Source organism: Gavialis gangeticus, unplaced genomic scaffold, assembly GCF_001723915.1.
Source record: "Gavialis gangeticus isolate Ggan-Ray unplaced genomic scaffold, GavGan_comp1, whole genome shotgun sequence".
NCBI classification, from domain to species: domain Eukaryota; kingdom Metazoa; phylum Chordata; order Crocodylia; family Gavialidae; genus Gavialis; species Gavialis gangeticus.
In genome coordinates, this window is record NW_017729000.1 from 43,651,407 (window position 1) to 43,675,133 (window position 23,727).

The window sequence follows — 23,727 nt, forward strand, 5'->3', positions numbered from 1 at the left end:
GCTTCTGGGCGTCCTCAGGGTGCAGAGAAGCCCTGCCCACACCCCTTCCCTTGGCTCTGCCAGCTTCAGGGAGAGGCACAGCCCATGCTTGGTTAAACTGAAGATTGAAACCTGTACATTCCACCCTCAGGGAGGCTCCCAGGCTGCAGAACTATACTGGACAAAGTGGCTATAGCCTGTATATTTTAGGTTGCAACCATGTTCTTCTGCGTTCTCCTGCCTGAACAGCTTTTGCCTGCCTGCAGAAGGGCTGGAAGATGCTGGCTCTCAAGCGGTTGGCATCTCGATTCATTGGGAGCACATTGTTTCATGCTGTCCTTACAAGGCAGTGGCAGATGGATGCTGTATAAATACAACTATTTATTATTCTATCATCATTAGGGACTCCTGATGGGAAACCCTGCAGGAGCCACCAGGATTACAGAGCAACCATCCAGTCATTCTGGTGACATCCACTCTGGGCAGGGAAAGCCAAACAACCAAAGATAATAACTTGGCACTAAAATGGCAAAGTTATCCCGTGCCCACATGGCACAGGCACCAAAGCAGCTCCCCATCCTCACAGTGCCCTGCTGTGCTGGCGAAGGTCCCTTTGGGGCAGTCGCCTAACTGTGCCTGCTCCAGCCACATAGTACTCCAAGTCTCACTTTCTGTTAAAAAATAAAAAGATACCAGCTCAGGGTTTTCTGTACATAGCAATTATAACCAGAAAAAGGAGCAGAGGAAGGGCCAGGTGGTACTGCAGGTTAATGGGACCTGGGTTCAAGTCTGCTACGATAATAGGGGAAAAGGAATTGGTAGCCTCAGTCCAGCCTGTAATGGATATTTCTCTGCACTGTAAAAGCCCCACACAGTACAACTGGTAGCACTGGCCAAGGTTGAAGTAGCTGAAGCTGACAGTCAGAGGGATTCACAGCAGCTCCCAGTAGAGCTGGTTGCAAGTACTTCATTGAAATGCTCTTCTGGTGACAAATGCTCTTTTTGTCATGATAGGAATATTTTGAAACCTGTGTTTGATTTTTGGCACCACTTTGCTGAGGCACTGTTTATTCAGCCCACTTCAATATTTTTGGTATGGGATTGTTTCAAGGGCAAAACTTTAACTCAAGTCACTGTTTTTTATAAGCAAAGTTTTAAAAAGTGAAGGTGCGGTCAATGCTGTAATAGCAGGCTTTTGCCTGAGTGACAGGTAAGGTTTCAATGAGGCTGACATGATTTTTTTTTTTTTTTGAAACGCTGCTTTATGGGAAATTTAAAATGTTTCATGTTTCTTTTCCTCCTTGTCTGGAATAGAAAAAAAATTGAAATATTGGAGAAAAATATTTCCTTCCACCCCCAGCTACAGGCAGTATTCTCATAAGATCAGAAGGCACAAAAATATTTAAAAGTAAACTGGAGAAGGGAGAAAAAAAACAGTGGCTTTTAAATTTTATTTCCCTTGATGTGTAAAAGAACTCTAAGCCCCTCCCTAGATTGTTTTTTTTCCCCATTAAAAAACCATTAGAAATTCAGGTCCTGTCTACTCTAAGCAGAGTTTTGAACAACTAGAGAAGAAAAAAGTTCATATTATAGTTGTGAAGCAAGTATAACCTGATTGGTTGGCAGGAGAAATGATTTCTAATCAGAGCTATTTAGAACGCTTGAGGTTTTGGTTTTTAAACATGTATTTAATTCAAGTGTCTAGCAAACATTTGTGAGAAGGGCTCTTTTTGCTAAAGATTCTATGTTCTTTCAAATAAGGGCTGAAAAAAAACCTCCCAATCTTGGTTTTACACATTCTCTAACCAGACCTAGGTATAACAAGACTCAATATTCTTGAGGTTTCCAAGTAAAAAACACAAGCAGGATGAAAACTTAAAGATCAGAACACAACCAGCAGTTTCCAGAGCCTCTGTAGATTAGAAAGTAGTACAAATCCAAAGGAGAAAGCCTGATCACTGTTATATGAAGAAGTCTTTTTCCTTTAGAAAATCCAAATACACAGCTGCCTGATAAGCAAGCATATTATCAGTCCTTGGGACTCCAAAAAATTGCTGCTTTTCTTTATCTGGATAAAATATTTCAGTCACTTACAGTAAATGATTCAGAAGCAAGCAGAGTACTAGGTGTAATATATGTTTGAAAATGTACACACTCATTAGCTGAGAAATTAGCATGGGCCAAGAAATGAGCTGAAAATATACCCACAAATGCTTGTGCTTTTAGTAACGAAACTACTGGCTCACTTGCCTTGGAGAGAGATTTTGCTTGGACCAGCAGTTTATTCAATAGTTTATTTAAGCCTGAACCAGCAACATTCATGCAGTTGTCCTGAATTACTTCTTAAATCTCAGTGAAATTACAGCTGCTTTCATCTTAATTCCTGAATAATGGTATTTATAGAGCCAAGAAGTTCCTTAAAATATCCATCTTTGTCACCTTCCCTTTGTTCTTCAGCCGCCAGTTCCTCATACTCGCTGCGCAACATGCTTAGTGTGATGTTGAGGCGCTGGTCCCCACGGTATCGATCCTTGCAGAAGGTCATCAGAACACTCACCGTTTTTAGGACTTTCTCTCTCGTGTCATGCTCCGGCAGTGCCAGGAGGTTGGAAACAATGGCACACCAGTCCTGTTCTACCACAGCGGGCACCAGCTTTACTTGGCTGTACTGCTGGACTTTCTCTTCCATTTGGTCTTCATTGTTCTGGGCACCCTCAAGCAACATCTGTGAGAAAGCATGTTACATTGATTATTAGTATCCTAGTACAACTGACACTTTTAATAATTGCTCTCAGTAGATTTTATATACTGTTGAGCAACATAAAGTAGATTTCCCTGTAATGCATGTTAATTATTAGCATGTTTTGAATATTTGTAAACTTTCCTGCTATCCATTGAATTAAATTTTGCCCACATATTTGGATATTAGCTTTTAGATTATTTGGGTGTCTTGTACAAACTGAAACTACAAAAGGGAAAGTCAAGGATCACTTAAATCATGCAAAGATTAAGCATAGTTAAAGATTTCTGCTCATAACAGACAGTTTATAGTAGTGTTTCAAACTGTGAAACATTTTTATAATTTTGCAAATTATTACATATGGTTTTCTGTTGTTTTAAATCAGCACATTTAACTTTAAGTATATTTAACATGTTTCTTATCATTAACTATGATATCAACCACCCTGGATTAATGACATGTCTCATGGAAAGAAATCAATCAGTTTGCCTAGACATTTTTTCTAAATCATCTTACATATCACAATACTACCTCTTAAAAATTGCCTCTTATTTTATTGTATTTGATTTTCCTTGCATCATTGGATGACTACATGAAGTAAATGCAATTTTGGAATGCTTAAGGTGCATGTGGAATTCTATTATTTCTTATGAATATGCACAAAGTCACATAGAAAGGTATAAGACGTTCAAACTGCAATTGCTGTCATTTTCCATTTATTTTCCAGCAAATCTTTAAGAGCTGACAAAAACTGCAGTAGCAACTTGCAGTCACTTATAGCACCATATTATGACCAGAAATTATGCTACCTATTTATTTTTAAATTGTTTTTTCCTGTTCCATTTACTAATATAGTCTGCTCATTTGCATAATTTTGTTGGAAAAATGCTGTACAAATAACTGGAATCTATTGTATTATTATCCAGGGGTGAATCCATATACCCCCTAATATCTGATTTGCAAGGTCATCTGCAAAGGAAATATACATATGAAAGGATTCATGCCCTATTTTGTTTCTTTATGATACATAAAGGTGGCTTGAAAAATCTGTGTGCTTTGATTTTATATTTTAGAAATTCTAGCTGTGTCTAGCCTGGAAAACTCTTAGACGACTGGAGGATTACTGTGATATTATGACATCATGGGCAACAAATATCTAACAGAAAGGGGAAGACAGTTTAGGTGATGATGTTTAAAATGCTGGTTTTTGTTTTGTTTCATAACTGCCATGTAACTCTGTTCCTATTGAACATTTTTGTTGTGCCATCACTTCGGGAATGTTACCAGACCATAGGCTCTGGGCACTACCCGTTTCATATCAGCTTTAAATCAAAAGGTTCAGCCATCCTATTCTGTGTAGCTATAGGCACTTTCAAAAGCACCCCCACATGTAAGCCAAGATGCAGAGCCCAAGTGAAAGACCCAGTTCTAGCAGGCACATTGAAGGCTGCTGCAGTGGGGGTTGGCCTTGTTCAAATATACTGAGTTGCAGTGTTCACAGTGTGGGCGGCATATGTAGGAATCTGCATGTTCATTTATTGCTGGCTTTGATGCTAGCTGTTACCATTAAATGCTTGGCCCCGGCAGTGCCAGCAGGTGAATGCAAGAAGCTGTCGCTAACAGGAAATCCACGAATGCATCACCAACTAGAATGTGATCCGAAATGCATTTCAGTCTGCATGGCAGAAACAGCTGGTCCCTGCACAAAAAATTCCCGGATTGTCACAATGGGGTCTCTTTCCCTTTAAGAACTGTTCCTTTAGCTTGACTGGTGGCCTTCTGTGATAATTAGTATGTGTGCGCTTCATTAATTAGACCTGAATAGCACAAGTCTGTTTGCTAGGTTATTATCATTAAGGGAAGATTAGGGCTTCTACAGGTCTGATAAGCAAATCTACAGAAGAAAATGGATGGAAATAGTCAGTTACAAAGAAACACTGATGAAGGATAAGTTCTGCTAACAGGTAAATCCCCCCTCCCCCTCCCATCCTGGGGACCACTCCAACATCCTCAAGGTTCCCAATAACATTTTTTCTGACCTTTAGATAAGGGCCTATCGCTGCTTGGCAACTTATTTCTGATGGTCCCTTGGATGTTACTCAAGGCAAAAATCACTGCACTGTACTTATATGTTTGATTTACTGTATGTGTGGGGGAGGGGAAGAGAGGGAGGAGAAGAAATAAAACCTCCAACCAGATTTTTCCTTCCCAGAGGAAAGCCATTTCTGTCCCTTGTGCAAGTTTATGCTCATGCTGGCTGGATCGTTCATTCATTTGGGGTTAAACAGAAGAGTGAGGGCAGGGAAAGCATTCAGAACAGAACTACCTTTTCTTCTGCTTCAATCCACTCCACTGGCTAGCATGGCCAGCAGTTAAGTTTTGCTTCATTTTCTAAAAATACACAGAGTTGATTTTCAATCAGTCTCCCCCAAACCTAACCATTCTACAGCCCTGTGATATCACCACTTATTTAGGTTCATCCAGCCCCTTTGCTTTGCTATTACCGTATTTTCTCACATATAAACATACACTCAAATAAAAAACGCACCCTATTTTTGGAAGGCACCAAGAAAGATAAATCTTACCAAGGAGTACAGGTAAGTACCAGAGACCTGGGATCTCTGGGGTTGAGGGATGCATGCCAGAGCCCAGTCTGACATGGTGACTCTGGGGTTACACAGTGCAGTGGTGCCTGACTCAGCATAATGTGTAGGGGCTGTGTGTTGGCTCCAACCCCGCACACTGGCTCCAGGGCCATGCCCTGAGTTCGGGACAGTGCACTGGTTCTGGAAGCATGTGCTAGGTCTGGGACCTGTGGTGCTGTGTTCAGCTGCAATCCCAATCTGGCATATAGTTGGGAAGAGGCTCCCCAAGAATCTGGAAATTTGGTAGTGGGGGTGAGGTTGGGAGGGAGGGAACAGTAGCAACATTAAATTCCAGTGGCTCCCAGAGCCACAGCAAGTAATGCTGCTACCACTCCAAATTTCCAGACCTATGGGGAGCCCTTTTCCTTGCATATAATGCTTATCCCAAATTTTCCCAGGTAGTTTTGGAGAAACTGTGTGGGTTATGTGAAAAAAATAGTGTTTTTTTCCATTCTGCATTCAGGCCCAGCAAGAAGACCAATCCAATTTACATCCTAGGGAGTGTTCAGATCAGCAGGAGCATGCATTTCCCCAGACACAAGTAGCAGCAGCACACCTTGTGCCACTGCTTCTTGTCCCTGGGGTATGCTGATGCCACACACACTTTGGTGTGCAGGTTACACTACATGGGGTGGGGGAGGCTGGGACCAATAACTGTTCTGGCTCCAGCAGCCTTACCTGGAGTCCTGGGGCCTCCACGAGCTGCAGCTGCGGTACTCCTGCAGCAGAGAGCCTGGCCAGCAGCAAAAGCGTGGCTCCAGCCAGCCACGCTCTGGTTTTGGGTGCAATGTGCTGGCACCACATGAGCCGTCCCGCTTTTTTTCACCATGGGTTTTTTTGACCCCGGGTCAACCCCCACCCCAAATGCTGCAAAGTAGCAGTGCGGAGAATGCCTGCTTGTGCAGCGTGTGGTGCCGCAGATGGGTCTATGGGGCAGCTTACCACATGTCTGTGCTCATCTGGATGCGCCCCTGGAGACTGTCACAATCAAAAGGACAATGAACAACATGCTTTAATGCAGGGGTGGGCAATTATTTCGGGAGGAGGACCACTTACTGAGTTTTGGCAAGCCATTGAGGGCTGCATATCAGGCAGTCGGGGCAGATAAATATTAATTTTCTTATTTTTTTTAGGGGCTCCAAGGGCCAGATAGAATGGCCTGGCAGGCCACAACTGGCCCGTGGACCACATTTTGCCCACCCCTGCCTTAATGTAACACTTGGTATGCGTAGGGTCTGCTGACTGCCTCAAGTTAGAATGTATCTGGGAACAGATGGAGATGTTGAGGTAGAGTAGTTAAAACATGGGGTACAATTGTAGGGTTTCTGACAAGCTAAAAGCAAATGTTTGTGGCAGAAAAAAGTGCTAGTTATTTGTCCAATTGAATGAACAAGGTCATTTTACATTGGGCCCAATGTTTATGTTTTATAAAACCTCTGATCAAGAAAAGTGTTTCTGCTCTCATAAAAGTTCTTCTTCTGTGCCTGAAACCCAAACATTACAACAATAAAAACCCAGACCCAAAATTGACTAGAAACAGAAGTGAAAGTTGTGATTTAATTGATTTTCATTCTCTAAAGGAAGAGAAACGCATAAACAAACAGGTTAGCTAGTGGCTAGAAAATAAGATTTTTAAATTGATATTTACAGCAATAAGCTAAGGTGTTCCTAGATAAAACAGCTAAAGGTGTTTACCTGGTTATTATCCAAGATATACCAATAGCCAGTGACCTTTAAAACTTGAAGATTTACAAAAATCGGTAAGTACTCTGTTAATGCCTTGCGTTTAATTTAGTTTAGACCAGTGATTCTTAACCAGGGTGCCACAGCAACCTCGGACACCTGGAGATCCTTTCAAACATGCCTCAGGTTGCCATGCAATGCCAGTAGCGTTAGGCATGCAGACATGACTCACAAGATAAAACCACAGGGTGCCTGTAGATGTGCTGGGAGGCTGCTCCAATGTGCTATAATTACAATTACAGTGTATTGCCGGAGCGTGGTAATTACAGTGCTCCAGCAGCCTCCAGTGTCTTGTGTATCAGTGTCCCCACGCTTCAAAATGGCAGCAGGGGGTGCTTGAAGAGTTAGTTCAAGCGCTCCCACGACCATTTTGAAGTGCAGGAGTGCTGATATATGAGATGCTGTGGCGCTTTAATTGGAGTGGCTCTTGAAGCTGCTTTAATTAGAGCACCCCTCCCTCCACCCACCCTTGGAGCATGTGTAAAAGTGCTCATAGATTTCAAATAGGAACCCAGTGTTAAAAACATTCTGCCCTGTTGTGATCCTTCTGAGTTATCTCTAACATAAAAACTGCACTGTTATTTTTCTGTAGCCAAAAAATTAGCGAAAACAAAGCTGGAATTTTCTGAGGGGGACTTTGAGTTTATCAAGGGGTGCCTTGAGTACAAAAAGGTTAAGGATTGCTGGTTGAGATGATAAAAATCAGACTGATCAGTGTCACTTGGCTTCTAACACACTGCTGGGTAAGAACTACAGCAAGATATTCCTGGAAAAAAGAATGTTTAAAATAATTCTAGAGCAGCTCCACAATGTCCTCAGAAGTCAGGTCCCACACACTCAGCCCGTGCCATGCAACCCATACGGGGAATACCGAACCCAGTTCCACAGGGGCTTCCCCATGCTCCTGGAGGAGTGTGAGGGCAGAGCAGGCCACTAAATCTGCTGCCATGCTACCAGCTACTCCCACCCAACTCTTGTGGAAGGACAGCATTGCCTGCACCATGCCCAACTGCCCAGGCCTTGGTGAAGGGAACAAGACAGCCCCTTTGTGAAAATCTTAAGGACCTTCAGGAACTCCAGAAAGTATGTGACTCCAGATTACATTTCATCATTCCCATGTGTAGAGCTTACTCTTCACCTACTCCTATTGATATCCAGGGAATACTCTCCAGCTGTCTCTTACCTTTTCCATAATCAGATCATAGAGCAATGTCACAACTCGCACATAGAGCGCCTCCATGCCTTTTTCTTTGAAGAGATTTCTAAGTACTTGAAGGCCACCAAGCTTGAGGAACTGCTGCTGGGCATAGGGGAAGTGTCGCAGCATCGAAGACAAAGCAAAGAGAGCCTGACAAACACAAGAGTGAATCAGTCCCCTAGTCCAGTCACAGCTGCCATTTTCTTGCTCAGTAATCTGCATGCTGAAGAGCCCTAATGTTCTGGCTTCATTTTCTTTTGCGAACTATCACAAAAGGCAGCTGATTGAGGTTACATAATATGGGTGTAATTTAAATGCCCATCAACAGTCTCAATGACTTCTAATCAGGAAGGAAAAACATGACCATCTATGTTCATGCCTTGCTGCTCTGCAAACACTGGCCCACGTTAAATTTCAGCCTCTCCAAGGGACTGAGGTTTACATTTGATCCCCAACTCCCTGTAACTCTTGCTATAAAACATTTGTTTTCAAGGAGTTCAAAGGCTTAGTGCTTGAACCTGTAAGGTGCTGATCCCCCCACATTTCCCCTGAATACAGTGGTCATGCCAGGTGCTCAGCTCTCCTCACAAATCACAACCATGAAGCCCTCAAAGCAACAAAGGCCACTCCAATGACATTCTCTCCAATGCCAAGGAAGTACAGGATGTCATTGAGGCCTACACCATACTGTATATGGGTATCTGACCTAGGTGCAGGGTGTGGTGTCGTTTGGAATCTGCACAGACGCCTTTGCGAGGACCAGAATTTTTTTTAACTGGGATGCACAGTTGTTGTGTGATTAAAGAGGCCAGAGGAATCAGAACGTTACTACTAGCTTGTATAGTCCATGACACATCACCGTGCATCAGGTTCCTGATCTGTGACACAAGGGGCACGTGTAGATGAAATGGGGGGGGGCCTAAATTGAAGTGGTGGGTTTTACAAAACACTGCTTCAATTTAGGGCTGATTAAACCCGTGTCATGCACACACCATGCTTACCTACCTGCCTCTCCAGAAGGGAGGGGAGGGCAAGCTGCCGGCAGGTAGAGTGGTCTGTGGGTTTGGGGGAGGGGGCTGGTGCTTCCCTCCACAGCAGCTGCAGCCCCCCCCACCCCCCAGGCAGCACCCACCCACAGGCACCCAGCTTGGGCAGTCCCGGGAGGCACCGCAGCTACGGAGGGAAGCACTGGGCCCCCACGCAGCTCAGGTAGGCAGGCAGGATCTAGGCGGGGTGGGAAAATAAAGATCAGGCTTGCCGCTTTTCTTGGGTGGAGCCGCTTTCCTGGGCTGCTGTCAGGTTGCCTGCAGGGCTTCCTGCAGATCTGCACACAGCCCAGTGCTTCGCTCCATGGCTGTAGGGGCAGCAAACTAAAACTCCTCAAAGGAGTTTTAGTTTGTTGTGCTCCAAGTCATTTAAGGCACATTACACTGCTCAATTTCCTACAGCAGCTGGAATTAATACGAAATATGCCGCTAAGGTGTTCAAACATCAACACCATTAAAGCGGTGCAAAAGCATTTAGTGCATTTTAAAGTGTTTTGCACACACACCTCTCATTTCATCTACACACAGCCAAGGATAACAACACTAGCCTTTCCACAGGGTACTTGTGAGGCTGAATCCATCTTTACAAACTCAAAGGCCCCTGGGTGAGAAGAAGCATGGAAATGCTGAGGATTCACATCCTTTACATCACATATTGAGCAGAGCAGCCTCAGAGCATTTGGTGCAGATACAGACAGATGTTTCCTCCCCATCCTCAGCAGCTGTTTCAATCTACTATCCTGGGAGATAAACAAACATGGCCCTCAATACGACAGTGCACCACACAGGCATTTGGCGAACACAAGAGCTCTTGTGTACTGCATCTGAGATTGGCCATGGATGGACCCAAATAAGTAGGCAGGTATCCTCTGGGCCTGGAGCACATGCCCAGTACTAATTTGGGTGGAAGCAGATGCCAATGAACGCACTTTGAATCCTTCTTTGGGACTGATCTGCAGCCCAGCAAAATTTTACTTGTATTTGATTTAGTTCCTGCTCATACTAAACCTATCTGTGATATTTATATAGCAACAAAACTGCTGCAGTATTGAAGTGCTTGAACACAACACAAGAGAGGCAGCGTTTCAATGCAAGGCAGGCTCTGCTCTCACTGAGTTTGTATTTCGGGATTTTCTGTCTGGAATGTCTTTGGGGACAGGCGGTTTGTAATTTGTTAACATAACCCAAATCATATCAGTGGGTTATTTATTAAATGAACGTAAGAGGACACTTACTCATCACATAAACCAAACCCAAAGCCAAGGTCATTTCCCCACACTTGTCCCCTTTGAGGGATCTGCACTCTGGATCTTGAGCCCAGATGCCCAGAAAAAGCCTTTCCTAAGAAGTCTAACCCAGATTTAACAAAGATGACTGAGAATCGCATGGGATTTTCATTGCGGTTTGGCACCAGAATTGTGTCCCTCTTTGGACAGCTGAGCTCTGAACTGAGCATTTTCCCAGCCCTTCCCCCAAGACCTTTTGTGATGTGTCATATCAAACTCACTCCCCTCTCACTTGTTACACTCCTGTAAATATAGTGGGCAGGGATGGATTGAATACAGTGCCCAGAACAGAGCTCCTACCTACCTGGGATCTTAGGCCAGTGCCTTAACACACCTAGACAACTGCAACAACATGTGGCTCTGGCCTGAATGTCAGTGCCTTCATGCACACAAATGGCAAAGCTGAGTACAGAGGCAGGCAGTGGCCATATTATTGATTTCTAAACTCTCCTTCTATTTCCAAGCCTGGTTCCTAGACGAGCTAAGAAAGATGCTCAGACTGCAGTGATGCCCCTCAGGCCAGACTGCTGCTGCTGAAAACAGAACTATTACTGAGATTACTTATCTCAGAGCCTGCCAGCAATTTGAGCTACCTCCTTGGCAAGCACAGGTGGGACATACTTCTTGTGCTCTCCATGGGCAGATCTGAATAGGGAGTGAGATTTTTCCAATCCAGTTTGTTCTTATTTTACGTTCTCTTGATGCCTCCAGGAATCTAGTGAATACTCCTGTCTGTTCTCTGTTACAGGCCAAGGAAAAGTTGCGTGGAATGCCTCCCCCTGTTCCCAGTGTGGCTGGAGGGGAAATAAGACTCTACTGCATGCACCACATTTTAATTCTGATGGGAGGAAAAGCCTCCCTGTCACACACTAGTGGGAATGCATTAGAGCTCAGTATGAATCTCCACACCAGTCTGGAGTCCCATTGCCACCCAAGACCTCTCACTTCTTCAGAAAAGGGCCTCAAGGATGACCATCTAGCACAGTGCATTTTACATTTATAGAGTTTACCATGGATGCTTATTTAGCCTGGAAAGTGGAGTTGTGGGGAAGGGAGTGAAGGGGATTAAAGGAGAGGCACTCATGATGAGTCTGGGGACAGAGGACATCTTACTCTGTCTGGATACAAGAGGTCACCTAATACTGTGCCAGGCTAGAAAGCCTCTCTGGAGCCCCTGTCCATGGCATGCTAGTAAGTTTAAGAGAGCAGCAGCCTTCTGTTTGTTCCTGGTGGGGCTGCAATGCTGCCGTAATGACTCATCTCAGAGTCTTTAAAAAATGCTTTTGAATTGAGACATGCTGCTCTGACGAACACAGATTTTCAAGTACTCCCCTAGTTACCCCGGGTACCCCACCAAGGCTTTTATCTTCAGCCCCATAGCACAAACTGAGCCAACCACATGCCATTGTCAAGATGAAATATGAAAAGGAAGTACAGTTTCTCTGAGTGTGCTTGCCCCACAGAGGGGCTAAGCAGACAGGAGGCGTCTTAGAGTAAGTAACTGGCTTCCTTAGCATTTCTTCAGCTTTTGGTGACACTGCCATCCCACAGGGCTTTTCCCACAGCCTAAAAGCAGGGGGCGGTTTCATGGGAGCCACTTGTTAAATAATTGGCTCCACATCACCTATTACATTGATGGCAGGTACATGCAGAATGAATCAGAGCAGCTATTTCACTTCCTCTGTGAAATTCTATTGCAAGAGGTCTCTGTGTTAATATCGGGGGTGGGATTTAAAAGAAGCTGGCTAATGTTATGACCCATTACAACACCCATTGCTGTGTAAGTTAAAATAAGAGAAAGCAGCTGAATCCCCCACTCCAATGCACAGCCTTGCACATTTGGCCACAACCCTAACCCTGAGAGCTTTTTTCCTTCCTCCAAGACATCAGACTGGATAAAGCAATTATCTTCTTCAAAACATTACCTCCTGTATTTGGTAGGATGTGATCTTCCTGCCTGCCCTGGGACTGGCCAGTCAGTCCATAACATACCACACTGCCTGCCTGAGTCCATTATCTCTGCTGTCTGATCTCAGTTTTCCCTTTAAGTAGAACAAGGCCCACTGCTACTATGAGATTATGCAAATGCAGGCCAGGTAGTGGCACTGCACAGCAAAAGGAAAGTTCTCCCCTTATTATAGAACTGTGGCTCATGAACAGTTACAGAGATTACTACGCATGGATAGGCAAAACCCACTGGGCCAAAGTCAACTGAAGTGGAAGCAAGTGCAAGTTGTGCTGCTTTTAGCCCAATTCATGTAGCCCAACTTCACTTCTCTGATGGTTCCTAGTTATCAATCAGCACATCTTCATGAAGACAACCTCAAATCACATTGTTGTCTATTTAGTCTAATGCAAGAGTGACTTTCCACACAGGTGTCACTCTGGGAAAAGGTTACTAGATATAGGTTTGTGAACTTACCTTCTTCTTCACAGTCAAGGGTTGTTCTGTAGCTAAAATAACCAGCAGCTTTTGTAAAGCACCACCCTCAATTGCTTCAATCTGAACTTTGGGATTGCTGCAGGAAAAAGCAAAACACATATTGTGAGAAGAATGAGATCAAAAGGGGAAGTCCCGTACTTTGCTGCTAGTTAGTTTCTAAACAAGCTTTTTAATGGTTAGGAAGTAAGTTTCAAAATCTATTGCAAGACATGAATGAATGTAAACTAAATAGTCCAAAACTTCTGCCTCAACTTCTCTCACTGTCAAAATCTAATTTATGTCTAAGAAGGTGACACCTGTTGGTGAAAACTGGTATTGTTCCAGGTGCCTTGTATATAATAACCCCTGGCCCAGACGTTTCTAGCTAGAGTGGAGGAAGTACTTGGCAACCGCCAAAGGGCTCTTCAAACAGGTAGGGTCACTTGAATTTGAGCTATGTATTTCAAGACCTTCATGTCAAGCAGGAAATGCTGTTGCTCTTTCCCAGTTGGACTGAAAGCTCCCCTCAAATGTGCACATGCCCAATTGATTGTTAGGACACCGGCAGCATTGCCATAGGGCTCCGGCTGTAAGCCTTTGAGGCCACCTCAGGGACTACAGGGAGGAGGGCCTGTGATGGAGGTAGTGCAATAGCCAACTGTACAGAATCTGATCCTAGTTTGAAAGCAATGATATTCCCAAAGTCAAATTCCAAGTGGCCAAACAGACATGAAAACCCTCTGACGTCTCCATGCAGCAATGTGAGAGAGAATTACCAGCACATTTAGAAACAAACTGCTGTCTCTTTTCATTTTGGTGTCATGGCTTCTGTGAATTACTTTAATTAATAACTAATTAAAGTTGAGTTATTTAATTAGGCAACTAGCACACAATTGGGCATAAGACAAAACAACAAATAGCACCTCTCCTGTGCAGTTTTCCTTGCTTCTCCCTGGGCCTTGCAGAGGCAGTGCACTTTCTAAAGGAAGGCAGTTCCCAAATACAGATGGGCCATGCCAGGAAGTGCCTTCCTTCCTTCACTTAGCTGCCATTTACTAATGGGCGTGGAGGTGCCTCATGCCCGAAGTGGTGGGCTGGTGCGTCTTGCTTTGCCACCAAACCCCATATGTCTGAATCTCAAAGTCTTCAGCTCTGCCCAGAACCGTGGGTAAGTGCTTGGCAGTTGCATCTGTACTGCAGCAGCTGTGCTGCTATTGGTACTCAACCCAGCTAAATTAAAGCCAGCTCAGGTGTATTTGTGTGAACTGCCATCACACCTTTGACTGCAGTGCAGACAGGCCCTCACGCATGGGTTTATCCTAAATGTAGATTTGTTAGGACTGCTTCTCACCCTTTAGGTTTCTATCTTTGACTAATGTGAGAGGAAGAAAGGGAAAGTTACTCTCCCAGGTTCCACTCAGGACAAATACTACAATTCTTTTCCTCCTCTTATGGAGGCAAAGGCAGAGTGCAGGGCATGGGGTCAGATTTAATATGAGGTAAGGGACTTCTGACTCCTCAGTGTGCTGTGAAGTGGGGTCAGCCAGCATCCAAGTCAGTATCAACCAACTGGCATGGTGGTGGAGGGGGCATCTCAAACCTTTACAGGGAAGGGAACATGGCTTTGTAACTTAGCTGTGCCAGCTACACAACTCTGGCTTCAGCAGGAACCATAACAAACATTTCTCGTCTGATGCCACACAACAGGCAGATAGGTGCTGAAAAGATCAGCGTAGCCAGACAATCTGAAGTGCTGGCAACACTACACAAAAGGGGCATGCTAGGCTTTCTATACTGAGTTTCCTAAATGTACTAGTGTCTCGTTAATAAGCAGCTTTCAGCCACCGCAGGTGTTAACTCAGCAAAGATCTCTCCCATTGCATCTCTTGTGTTTCATTCACACCAATTGCTCCATTAATTCTTTTCACTTTAAAACCACATCTATTCCTTAATGGCCTTTTACTTAAGTTCTCACTTTGCACCTCTCTCTTGTTCCTCAGTTTCTATTAACACACTGATTTATTTAAACACTTATCCACCATTCCACAGTCTGTAATGTGCCATCAGTCTTTCACCTCACCTGGAGAAGGGACCTTTTCTCTCTAATGCTTGCAAATGACCAGTTATGACTTAGTCTCACCCCCCCCACACAAATCTTACTTAAGGATACAAGTGGCTAAAAGCATCCCTCTACCTGTAAATTCCCAGCTCTGGACCCACAATACCCTGCTGCTTGCAGGGTCTTGGACCTAGCTAGTCTTAAACACAGAACTCTAAGCACTGGCACTCAGAAAGAGTCTTCCTCCCTCTTAACTGCTAGGTGGGGACCCCTTTCCCTACTGCTTTAAGGGGGGACAAAGAGGCTTCCTGTGGCAGAATCTGGCTCTTACTGGTCCTAGATAGTATGCCCAGCATGCTCCTTGATTTGTGTGGTATGATGTATGGATCAAAATTAATGTGCAGCAACAACCAAAGCAAGTAGTGAGGCAAGACAACAGACACAGGAGACTGGGACTTCTGATGCAAAATTTTCATTTGCAGTTCTGTCACCAATTGCTATGAAAGCTTTGGAAGTCTCAACAGCCAGCATCCCCTTGCCACATCAAAGTACTACTCAGTGTAAGGGTGGTCAAACTGGCCCTTCAATACTAGGCAGCTCACTGCGTCCATCATACAATGGGGCTAATGCTTTTGATTTGCTGAGGGGCGAAGTCAGGGTTATTCCCTGGTGAAGTGCTTTGGCTGCCTCAGGCTGCCAGGCACACTTAGTGCATAACCTCAGCAAAGAGCCTATATTTTTGGTACCCTGACACTTAAATGAACAAAGCATGTTGCCAAGCCCTGTCTATGCCCCAGCTCATGAAAAAATATTTCCTTGCTTTTCTTGCCAACTTTTCTGTTCAGGCTGTATCCTGGGCATGTGTACTCAGCCAGGGAGAGCTGAGTGATTGTGGTCTTTTTCAGTCCTGGAAGGCTTAAAAGCAGTTCTGCACCATGAATCTTCCAGGGTGAGCAGAGAAGAGTCAAAGGCCAAAGGCTTTCTTCTCAGTGAGATGGGTACTGAGAAGAAAGCATGAAGATTTGGACCTGTGTGTGTCTACTGGATCCTGAGCAGACCTCATTTCTAAGGAAAGGATTTGGTACATTCACCTTTCTCCACTTTGAAGCAGCACTTGCACTGCAGCTAGACAAAGACACCTGGTCTCTGCTACAATAAAACACTTTGAGCTCTTTTGATTACCTGAAAGCCACCAGAGCACCTAATGCCAAAAATTCAATGAAAAACTATACAGTTTGTCCAATAAAAGATTTCACCATAAGAAATCCTTGCCTTTTTTATAATTCCAGGACAACCACAGCTACAACATCACTACCAAAAATCAGACAAAAGAGACAAAGGTAAAGGGGGTCATAAAACACAGAAACACAAATGGGCTCAGGCAGGGAGAAGCATCAAATTAAAAACTGATGGCTTAATATTAGTTCATAAAAACAAGGCAAACAGAGCTGTCCCATGTCAATCTGGAGCCAAGCAAGTTGGCAGGAGGAGTTTCTGCTGGGAGACTCATGGGTGGATCAGTGTGGACTCTGCATCTCATACTGTTGCAGTGGATCCATGTTTTAGAGCCAGCAGACTCAATGTGCCAGATTCTAATTAGCAGGTTGACCTCAGCACAGAAAAACAAGGATTGTGAACGCCACTTCCCAATGGCTTTTTTTTTTATTCTTTTGCCCCTCACCTGATAGCTGTGATAGCAAAAGATGCTATTAATAGCAGGCTGCATCTTGTAGGCTGCAGCAGCAGCAAGTTGGAGCAACAGTTCCTATCCGATAAGTATAGAACTGGTGGCTTATTTTTCCAGCCCCCCTCTCCATCTGCAAAGACTGAGACTATTTGAAGGATTTGGGAGGGAAGAGAGATAGCAAATCCCTTAAGGCAAAGGTCAGCAACCTGTGGCCTGCAAAGCCATTTGATTTGGTTTATGGACACAGGACTTCAGCAGTGGGACAGACCCAGTTTAGGCACATGGTGGGTGGGCAGGTGCTAGGTCCTTAGACGTTGCCACTGCTTTTCCCAGTGGCTGCACAGGAAAAGCATCCATTGCCATGGCTTTTCCCTATGGCAACAGGGGAACAGTCTCCAGCCAGTGTCTGCAGGGAAAAATGCAAGTGCTGCTGAGGTCTCCCACCACTGTGCAGAAAAGCACCAGCTGTGGACATATGCCCCATGCAGCTGCTGGGAAAAGCAGTGGTGGCGATGGCACCTGCATCTTAACACCTGCCCGCCATAATGTCTCCCAGATGAAGGTATCAAAGCACTCTACAAATATTATGTTCCTCAGCAGCTACAGCAGGTGAGGCCTTACAAAATGAATGCACAAGTAGCCTATGGAGCTCACTGCCATGGTACAAGACATGAATTACACAAGGTGCCCACACCAGCCTGGCCCTGCGTGCTGGCTCCAGTGCATGGGGCCAGTCTGCGGGCCTGATCTGCCCTGCAGACTGGCCCTGCTCCCCTCATCCAGCCTGCAGCCTGAATGCGTTTGACATCCCTGGATTACATGAACATCAACAATTGGATAGGTAAAAACAATTAAGGTATACAACTCATCTGCTTCAGTTGCAGATCTATTAGACACTCAATTCAGCAATGCAGAGACTTCTGAGCACTTGCCTGTCCTTCAGTCTTTAACCCCAGGATCTGAATTAGCAAGCATTAGTTCTGCAAAGCTGCCTCCACAACCTGAGCAGCTGCTCTTTGGCATCAACATATGAACATTATTCTGCCTAGAAGCTTATGCAAGCTTATCTCTATGCAGCTACAAAACAAATATTCTCTATTTCACACACTGAGAAATATTCTAGTAGGTTACCTCCATAAGCTGAAGTTTTCTCCAGCCTCCAAAGAAAACACTGACTCTTCACTGAATGGAGTCTGGGAAAGAAAATGAAACCCCATTTCAATGGGAAAGCAGCTGCCAGAGCACTTGACAGGGGGTCTGGAGCTCATTTACTCTATAGAAAGGTGAGGGACAGTAAAAATCCAACCAGTATAATACACATGTAATTCCTAGAAAACTCAAAAGAATGATCAATGGAGCTTTTAGATTCTGGATTAAGATCGCAGGTTAGTTATCAGAGAAGAGAACTTTTATATATGAGCTCTACAAGGAGCCCAGCAATAAAGAGGAGAGGTGAATTCTGGCATCCCCAGCTGAAAACTGCAGAAAGAGCCCACCTGGGCCAGGAAAACGAGCCCACTAGAATGATCAAGTCATCTGTCACACCACAGTTTCTGACATGGGTCAACTCTAGTGCACAAACAACTTGGAAGCAGTTGCTGTAATTCAGCCTAACAAGAGTCACGTGGTGAAATCCTGTTCTTGGAGCAAGCAGAAATAGGCTGTGAACAGGCAAAGGGACGGCAGAAAATGCTAATCAGATTGTTAAAAGCTTGTGAGAAGTCAGAGGCTGACTAATTTGGTACCCAGTGGGCACATGACACATTCATTAATGTGCAATAGTTACTGCGCATTTAATTTAGTACTTGCTTAAGTATTAGCATGGTTTTTGACCGGCACACTACTGTGCAGTGTTATTAGGCTTACTGTGCAGTAAGCATCTTGTATAGACATACCCAGTGGCCTGCAGTCAGTACTGTGATTTGGGACTGAGATTTCTGAATACCTGGGGTTTCATTTTGTGCTTTTTAAACTGTCTTCATCAGCTGCTTGATTTGTGCCTGGGAGAAAACTGTGCTTGCTATTAATCCTGTGAATAAAGTTGAACCACTCCACAGTGTTTCAGAATCAAACCATCCCTAACCCAGATCAGTCAGCCAGACAGCAAAAAGACATCCCCTCTAAGTCTTCTTGTCTAATGCTGATAAACAGAGATAATGCTCCATGGCCAAATGGTATCATAAAACCTTGTTCGGTGAACACAACAAAGAGGGGCACTCTAGAACTTTTCTTTTTCCATTTTTCACCCTAAAAGCTTCTCAGATCATCCAAGACAGACCTGGCAGCAGCATGACATACATAAGACAAGATACTGCACCTATTCATGCTGCCTACAGAACCACACTCCTGTAGGTATCGCTGTGCTACTCAAAGAAACCTCCTAGCAGCTTCACCAGAGGCACAAAATAATTGTCTGTTGCATGAAGTAGGCTGGACACTAGGAAGGAGAAGGAGGAAGAGGAGAAGAAAGAAGAAGGGAGAGGGAGAAATTCCATTATTTCCTGCCTCCAATAAAGAACTAAGTCCCTTCCTTTTTTTATTTCTGCTCTCAGATTTTCTACAACAAGCAGCTGTGATTTTTTTCTACATATTAGTTACAAGAATTTTAGATCCCATGGCACATCAAATTCTTGTACATCACCACCACCACTGTCAACCAAATCTTCAAAATGCAGTCTACTTCTGGTGATAAGAGGCAAAAAGGACCTAGCTGCATTTTCAAATTCTAGAAAGAGTCTGTAACCTTGGCAAGTAAACAATTCAACTTCCGACTTGAAAACCTGAGCAAATATTATGTGAAAGTTGCTGGGAGCAAGAGAGAGCAAAGTAAATATGGAACCCTGTGGTGCAATTTGTAGACAGACATTTTTCTGATTATAACCGCACTGAATGGAATCTCTTATGCTGATAGTTGTTACTGCTATTCAACCAAAATATAAATTTAGGATATTGAAGTTCTTTTGTCACTTCTATCAAAAATAAATAATGAAAGCTCTGCAGTAAAGGATCTAGCTGAAAAACTGGTATGCCTTTTAATGCTTTGTTGGTCACCTAGAGTATTAGATCTAATTAAAATCTCTGAACCATAGCTAAAGAAAAACTCTTGAGGTTAGGAAGTTTTACTGGATGGGAAGGTGTACCATTCAGCTTTCAATGTTCCAAACATTTCTATCTTTTTATGTGAAAATGCCTCTGCTAGAGATAAAAATCAGTACTTCTCTAATAAAAAGCCCATTTGAGAAATTTGAAAACTCCGTGCATCTCTATACAAATGAAGCGTGTGGATCCTGCTCAAAGATGAGCAGATTGGACAAAAAAAATACAATAAGACAGATCTTGGACTAAAACATGAAATTCAGTGGGCATTAAGCCATGAAAGAATGGCAGTATTTGAAATTTCTGTTGCAGAAATGAAAAATGTGATGCTGGTTTAGAGCCTAGTCTGAAAGCAGAAACACACGTGGCCCAAACAGGGTCCAGAGAGGCATCTTATCAGAACTTGAGCACATAGTTTAATCTGCATAAAAGAGCAGCCCACCAGAAAGTATGGGTCTTAACATACAATACTCAGTTATGATTCAAGCAGCCATCCGACACAGCCCTGAATACAGAGACCTGAAGTCTCAGACGTATGCACCTGTGCAATACTAAGTGGAGCAACTGTAACCACACTTTGCCACTCACAGTCCAGTCTGTTTCTTTAGGTCGCAACTTATGCCGCATCAGCATATCTAAGCACCTTCATAAGACAACATTCCTCCTTTGTAGCCCTTTCTCCCATCCTGTTGGCAGGGAGAGAATGCGTGCATGTATACAATGCAGTGTTTTGGTTTGGCAGGGATTTTTTAATGCAAATATTGCTATGCAGTGGTATTAGAGAAGGCAGACTAAAGAAGTACTTGTGAGCTCTGGAGTGAGCTCTGGAATGGTCCCTTGCTGATGTGGGAGCTCCCCACAGTCTCAGGCCAGCCCCTAAGAAATCTCTGCAACCTCAAACCTCCATGGTGCTGAGGAGCTGAGATGCTTTCAGTGTTTTCACTGCTGACCTCAGATCATCTTTCAGATACTCCAAGTACAGGCCACTGGGCCTTACAGATAAGGCCCATGACCTTGAATGCCTCTTAAGAACATTTTGTGGGAAACCTAATTTGGGTCTTTTCTCTCCCCAGTACATTCAAACCTTACATTGTGGTGACTTTTCCTTCACCCATGAAAAGGTGATTACAGTTCTGCCCTGTAGAGCCTCCTGAGTGTTCCTATCTTGACCCTGAGCTCTTCATCAGCATCCCATAACAACTGCAACAAGTGGCCATGAAACGGATGTGCTGCCAAACTGTCAGCTGCATTTTTAAATGGATGATTCTGACCAGAAGAAAAATAATTATATTTTATTGCTGCTGTTTCCTTCCAAACCTTTTGGATTTGTAACTTTGCCTGGGACAAACTTCACATGTCATTTTATAGGCCCAGCATATTTTTTCTGTTGGTGCTGCAAGAGGGTGACTGTGCCCTTCAGCAAATAAAAAAAATAAAAAGAGAGAGAAAGAAATAGAAAGCTAACATCCAAACCCATCTCCTGCCGCTCACAGAACTGGCAGAAGGGAACATTCCATTTTCTGCCAGTTTATATTTCACTACGTTATAGTTATAACTTCCCACAAGAGGCTAGAGATTATTACAAATTGACAAACGAACGGCATGTTTGTCAGAACATTGCAAGCCTCAACAGCACAAGGAAAGAGGAGCAGAAGTAATAAAAACAAGTGCTGAAGCACTTCGATCAGTGATATTATAACTCTCTAATTTGTAACATGCAGTAAAATTGAAATAAAACAACTTGGTATTGTGCCCCGAGTAAGCCATGTTCAATCCTACCTTTCTGTGTGCTGCAGAGGAAAGGCATATTACAGCAGCTCCTTCTTCAATCTTGAGGAAAAACTAAGCAGCAAAGGGATGTGATACACAGAAAATGGATCCACATGTGTAGGAAACTTATGCACTTCCCCACCCAGGCAACAAGTGTCAACTTACTTCGCATTTTCTCCCATCTCCCTTTCTGTTAACTGAATTCATACCAGTAATGGTACTCGATTGGCAGGACACCGAGGACTTTGTCCAAGGCACTGTCATGCCAAGCCCAGGATTGCCTCCAGAACATAGCCCCATCCACCTGCTCCCCTCTCCACTTGCAACAAATCCCATATGTAAGACAGGCTCTTGCTGTAGAGTAGTCCTGACCATGCACCACTTGCAAGTTCTGTCTCAGGTGTGCTAACTGGCATGAGCTCAGGGATACTCTAAGGTAGCTACTCTGCTTCACTGCAGAGATGTGGTGTCTGTGGAGAGGAGTAAATAGGTCAGGAGTGCTTTACAGACTCAGTACTGGCTGTGGTCTGGAGATAGGGTTGAAGCAGGGATAGAAGCAGCTCAACCCACACTGCACAACACTGACTTACTGCTGCAATGACTTACAATTAGAGATGAGAGAATAATTTGTTCTGCCAGTCCCACACCAAACATGATAATGGGGTTGTCTGCTATGGACATCTGTCTACTACGCACTGGAACACTCAGAGTCCCATTTCACATCTGTCAAATAGCCTTCATAGGAACTTTTGGTTCTGTAAGGCCTATCGCAAATTCAAATTGGTGACCCAGTTACTCGCTTTTCATTTATGTTGAATGACAAAACTGTTTCCACAAGATCAGAGGTGCTGGTGATAGAAAAAGATGATTCCTATGTAATACTGAGAGAATGCATGGCGCTAGTACTCGCTCTGAGGCTACATGCATCTCAGGCTTCTGAAAGGGAAAAAACATTTTAATAGCACTGCTAACTCTCTTGGATTTACTCCTATCATGACGCAAAGTTTAAAATTCAAAATTTAAGAGATACTTTCAGAGAATAAAAAAATCTCAAGTACAGATATTCAACGGAAGAGAGAAGTATGGAAAGCAGTAACACCGATAGACCCCTGAGGCAAGAGCAGAGAACAAATTAGACATGAGCCTGCAATGCAATATGGCAGAGGAAAAATCAAATTAAATTGAAAAAGGCTACAGTGGTGAGGTGGGATTTGTGGATGCACGCTCAGACACAGCACAGAGCCAGGAGGTGAAAACCTCTGTCTGCACTGCTCTGGCAACAACATACCCAGACAATTAGGCTCAGGTCTGGGTACCTCAGTATCAGAAAGAAGCAAACTAGACAGGACTAAATGAGAGCAAAAAGCCCATGAAGGAGCTGGAGAGACTGCCTTAGAAGCAAAGATCAACAGTAGCATGTACTTGGTGCCCAAAGAGATGCGAGACCATGTACTTTTTGAACGCTGGCATGAAGGAAGAAAAAAAGCTTTGGGGGGGAGGGGAAGGGGGTGGCTATTAGGCCCGTGCAAAGTGGTTAGTATTCGTTTCAGATTTGGCCAATTCGGGGGACAGTGATTCGATTTGGTGATTCAAATCACTGTCCCAAATGGATTCGGCTGAATTTGATTTGGAGATTTGGCTGCTGCTGAATCTCTGAATCACCCAGTCTCATCCCCTGTCTGCTCTCCCAGCCCAGCAGTGGCTGCCCGCCCGCCCCAGCAACCAGGACTTTGGAAAAAAAAAAGCCTCAACTCACTGGGTGCTGCCCGGCAGGGGGGCAATCCTCGCTGCCACCCGCTGCCCCGTGCTGTGTGGGGGGCTCTTCCGTGAGTGCCCCAAAGCCCAGAAGCCGCTGTAGGCACCGGTGAGTCCGTGGGGCAGGGGGTGTCATTTTTTTTCCTTAAAGGACCAGAGCTGGGGCAGACAGGGCAGCCGGGGGGGAAAGGGGGTCAGGAGGCTCATGGCACAATCCCTCATGCAACACAGGGCAGTGGGGATTGCCCCCTGCCTGGCAGCACCCAGTGAGTGCGGGCTTTTTTTTAAAGCACCAGGACCT

The 23,727-nt window shown here is 44.3% G+C and overlaps 1 protein-coding gene across 3 annotated transcripts in view; it reads right to left on the reverse strand.

Annotated features, from left to right (window-relative positions):
• Window positions 1-345: 345 nt before the first annotated feature.
• Window positions 346-23,727, reverse strand: part of SIL1 (SIL1 nucleotide exchange factor) — a 312,127-nt gene continuing 288,745 nt past the window's right edge. For all 3 annotated transcript variants that reach the window (XM_019506554.1, XM_019506552.1, XM_019506553.1), the window contains exons 8-10: window positions 13,060-13,156; window positions 8,291-8,455; window positions 346-2,704 (exon numbers count right to left, since the gene is read on the reverse strand). In XM_019506554.1, coding sequence (XP_019362099.1) covers window positions 2,351-2,704; window positions 8,291-8,455; window positions 13,060-13,156 — 616 coding nt within the window. In that variant the 3' untranslated portion in view covers window positions 346-2,350. The remainder of the gene's footprint in view (window positions 2,705-8,290; window positions 8,456-13,059; window positions 13,157-23,727) is intronic.